The sequence below is a fragment of the Chlorella variabilis genome, assembly GCF_000147415.1.
Source record: "Chlorella variabilis unplaced genomic scaffold CHLNCscaffold_25, whole genome shotgun sequence".
In the NCBI taxonomy this organism is placed as follows: domain Eukaryota; kingdom Viridiplantae; phylum Chlorophyta; class Trebouxiophyceae; order Chlorellales; family Chlorellaceae; genus Chlorella; species Chlorella variabilis.
Genome location: NW_005435063.1, coordinates 649,677 through 653,461, shown reverse-complemented (window position 1 = coordinate 653,461; position 3,785 = coordinate 649,677). Strand labels below are relative to the sequence as shown.

Below are 3,785 nucleotides of genomic sequence, written 5' to 3'. Positions count from 1 at the left end.
CACCTGCCGCCATCTGCTTCAGCTGGGCCACCTGCTGTGCCGGGATGTGCAGCACCAGCAGCTGCATGGGCTGCAGTCCGTCCGCCACCAGCAGCTTTGCCAGGCGCCAGTAGCCGCCCAGGCTGGGCCGCACCTCCAGCCGGTGCTCCCGCCACTCGCCGCCCTCGCACCCAAGCTGCGCCGCCATGGCGCCCGAAGACATCAGGCAGCGGTCCACGGGGCGCAGCAGGTGCGCGGGGTCTGCGGGGGGGCCGCCCACGCGCTCGCGGTACCGCGCCGCCAGGTGGGCCGCCAGCAGGGGCCAGCGCACCCCGTCGCACACCAAATGACTCAGGGTGATGCCCAGCACGTCTCCATCCGCCAGCTGGCTGAGCTGCACCTTCATCAGCGGCTCCTTGCCCGCCATCACCCTGCGCAGGCGAGACGGGGAGGGGCGCAGGTGTGCGGCGCAGATGCTTTCTTTGTTTCTCTTGAGGGCAGGGGGAGGGGCGTGGCAGGCAGGCAGTCCCGGCAGGCTGCAGGCACAGCTTCATCATGCTCGCTCACCGCCTGCCATCCATGGGCGGGATGTAGAAAGGGATGGCAGGCGCGGCCAGCGTGATGCGCGGCTGCGGCCAGGTCAGCGGCCCCATGCCCGCCACCCGGGCATCCTCGCTGGTCGCCACCGTCAGCAGCGCGCCCGCGCCGCTGTGCTCAATGTGCAGGCTGCCCAGGCGGCCGCCCTCCATCTTGCAGATCCTGCGGCGGCGGGGCGGCGGCAGGGGAGCTTAGTTTCATCAGAAGAAGAGTGGACGTGAATGCGCCCCCGGTGGCGCTCCCGTCGTGGATGGGAAGGGACATGTGCAGCCTGTGCAGCATGGGGGGTGCCGCCCACCCACCTGCCCGCCAAGAAGGGCAGGTCGGTGACTGTGGCCCGCAACGCCGCCTCCAGGGCGGCCGCGTCAAGCCGCCCTCCCTGCCACCCCCACGCCCTCGTGGTGCAGGTGATCACGTTGACCTGTAGCCAGAGGGCAGGAGAGGGGGAGCAGGTCGAGGGCGGGGGAGGTGGACCAGGGGCTGCGCCACCAGTGCCGCCTGCGGCAGCCGCCACGGTGCAGCGCCAACGACACCTGGTCGAGGCAGGCCAGCTCTGTCCGGGCGCTGCTGACGGCAGGCGGCTTGATCAGCTTCTCAGACACCAGTTCCAGCTGGAAGGGTCCAGGGCCCAGCCGCGGGGTGCACCACATTCGCGACGGCGCGAACCTCAAGGGCGGCGGCGGCGCGGTCGAGGCAGCTGCGGGGAGGGGCTGGGCGCTGGCGCGCGGGCGGACAACCTATGCCAGAGTGAGGCGAAGCCCCGCAGAGCACCTCCCGGGCGGGAGGGGTGCAGGAGAAGGCCCAGCAGACCAGTCGGTGCAGGGAGGTGCGGCGCTTCTCCCAATGCAGCGCGCGAACTTGTTTGGTCGCTCAGTGAGTAGAGGCGATTGGCTGTATCGGGGGAAGCGCTCTGTCGTAAGGGCGGACCCCGCTGCTGGGCGTGCTGAGCTGCCTAGTGGCCTTGCATATTCGCTGGACATGGCATCCCTGCGGCTTTTGAAGTTGCCACGGCAAGCCAGGGACGCGATCAGTCGTTTTATCAGCTGCTGCGGCGTCCAAACTCGCTGGCACAGGTGCCCGCCCAGTTGCCACCCACCATCCTTTGCGGGGGAACAGCATCAGAGCGCCAGCTCCCTGCATTCGACTGCCGGGAAGCATCACGCCATCCGGCTCTTCGAGTAGCGTGGCAATCGAGCGCCAAAGATGGGCCGTGGCGGCGACGCAGGGCTCGGCTCCAGGAGGGGCATGCGCAGGTGTGCAGCCCCACAGCCAACTGACGCCGCGTGAACCAGGGAGGCGAGCGCTGGCAAGGGCTTCCTGTTCATTGCTTCCCGCCGCCGCCGATGTCGCCGCCGCCGCCTCCTGCCCCGCCGGTGGGCCCTGCCTTTGCAGGACTCCCTCCATGATGGAGCGGCTGGCCAGCCTGGAGCTGAAGCTGGAGGCACGGCAGAAGCTGCAGGGCTTCAAGAACGACATGCTGGTGCGTGGCCACGCTGCCTCCCTCCGAACTGCCTCCTCCAGGACCACGACCCCTTCGTAGCAGCCTCACCTGCTGCTCTCCTGCCGCCATGCCTGCCTGCCTGCCTGCCTGCCTTCCCAGGTCCTGAAGAACATCTGGTTCAAGAAGCTGCGCGACACAGACGACCACGCGGAGCGCCTGGAGAGCTTCTACAAGAACCAGGCGCACGCATGTGGGTGGCTGGTGGGGTGGGTGGGCGGGGGTCCGACCGTCTTCCCGCTGGGTCGCCCAAGAGGAAGCCTCCCCCTGTGCCACTGGCGGGCTGCCGCTGCACGCTCACCGCACGGACTCATGCCCTCCTCCCGCTTGACTTTGACACACCACCACCACACAGACAACCCTGCTCGTCACGTCCCCTGCCCCCTCCCCACCCGCAGACGACAGCTTCCGCTCCAAGTTCCTGTGGGGGCGGCGCCCCATGCTGGCCGCCTGCGCCGCACGCCTGCGCGACTGCGACGACATGGTGGGCGGTGGGAGGGCGAGCTCAATGGCAGCAGCGCCTGGTGACCTTCTGCTCTGCCCTGCCCTGCCCTGCCCTGCCCTGCCCTGCCCTGCCCTGCCCTGCCCTGCGTGGCCTTGCTTGGGAGCACAGCCAACCGCTGCCGCCCTTCCCGCCCGCTCCTCCTGCGCGCAGGTGTGGGTGGACCTGGGCGGCGGCACCGGGGAGAATGTGGACATGATGTCATCCTACATCGACCTGGCGCAGGTGGGGGGTGCGCCCCCACCCAGCACCCTGCGCTCTTACCAGCCCCCCACTAGCAGCTGTCCCCACAGCCAGCACCGCTCCAGGCGCCATAGGCCCGTCCCCACAGCCGTGCGCCCTGCCTGCACCCCCACCCCTGCACATGCCTGTTACTGCGTCCAACCCTGCCGCCGCCTCAGTTCAAGGCCATCTACGTGGTGGACCTGTGCAAGTCGCTGTGCGAGCAGGCGCGCAAGAAGGTGGCGGAGAAGGGGTGGGCCAACGTGCGGGTGGTGGAGGCGGACGCATGCCACTTTGCGCCGCCAGAGGGCGCGGCCACCCTCGTCACCTTCTCCTACTCCCTGTCCAGTGAGGCCCGGGCCTGGCGTGGGCGGGGAGGGAGCGAGAGCAGCGTAGGACACCCGGCTTGTCAGCCACACAGCCCACACGCTGCCGTGCACAGGGCTGTGTGCGATGCTGCTTCCCACCCTCTTGGGGCCCACCCGCCCGCCCCTGCCCCGCAGTGATCCCTCCCTTCCACGCCGCCGTGGACCGCGCCATCTCCTACCTGGACCGCGAGCAGGGTCTGCTGGGTGTGTGCGACTTCTTCACGTCCTCCAAGTGAGGCTGGGGGCTCTGGGCGTGCCGCTGCAAGCATGTGGTGGTAACGGCGCCTGCACCTGCCGCTCCGAGCAGCAGCACGGGTGCACCTCGGCCCTTGCTAGCAGCCAGCTGGCTGGCCGACGTACCGACCCGCCGTGCGGCGCCGCAGGTACGACCTGCCGCTGCGCCAGATGGACTGGCTGCGCCGCTTCTTCTGGCGCTCCGTCTTCGACTCCGACAACATCGACATCGGCCCCGAGCGGCGCCAGTACCTGGACCACCAGCTGAGGTGGGGGCTGGCTGGCTGGCCGGCGCGGGCAGAAGGGTTCTGTGTGTGGCGGGTGCCGCTGCACCAGCGGGAACAGCGACCGGGTGGGGAGGAGTTGAGCGGGGTGGGGTGGATAC

General features: G+C 69.6%; 2 protein-coding genes across 2 annotated transcripts in view; one reads left to right on the top strand and one right to left on the bottom strand.

Annotated features, from left to right (window-relative positions):
• CHLNCDRAFT_139630 (hypothetical protein) overlaps positions 1-1,226 on the bottom strand; it is a gene marked incomplete at both ends in the record, with an annotated part of 1,585 nt that extends 359 nt beyond the window's left edge. The window contains 4 exons of the mRNA XM_005843996.1: positions 32-410; positions 547-738; positions 879-997; positions 1,110-1,226. Coding sequence (XP_005844058.1) covers positions 32-410; positions 547-738; positions 879-997; positions 1,110-1,226 — 807 coding nt within the window. The remainder of the gene's footprint in view (positions 1-31; positions 411-546; positions 739-878; positions 998-1,109) is intronic.
• Positions 1,227-1,981: 755 nt separating this feature from the next.
• The window catches only part of CHLNCDRAFT_139629 (hypothetical protein), a gene marked incomplete at both ends in the record, with an annotated part of 4,852 nt that continues 3,048 nt past the window's right edge, over positions 1,982-3,785 (top strand). Inside the window, 7 exons of the mRNA XM_005844070.1 lie at positions 1,982-2,056; positions 2,177-2,267; positions 2,473-2,558; positions 2,730-2,801; positions 2,978-3,146; positions 3,302-3,398; positions 3,550-3,669. Of these exons, the coding sequence (XP_005844132.1) occupies positions 1,982-2,056; positions 2,177-2,267; positions 2,473-2,558; positions 2,730-2,801; positions 2,978-3,146; positions 3,302-3,398; positions 3,550-3,669 (710 nt within the window). The remainder of the gene's footprint in view (positions 2,057-2,176; positions 2,268-2,472; positions 2,559-2,729; positions 2,802-2,977; positions 3,147-3,301; positions 3,399-3,549; positions 3,670-3,785) is intronic.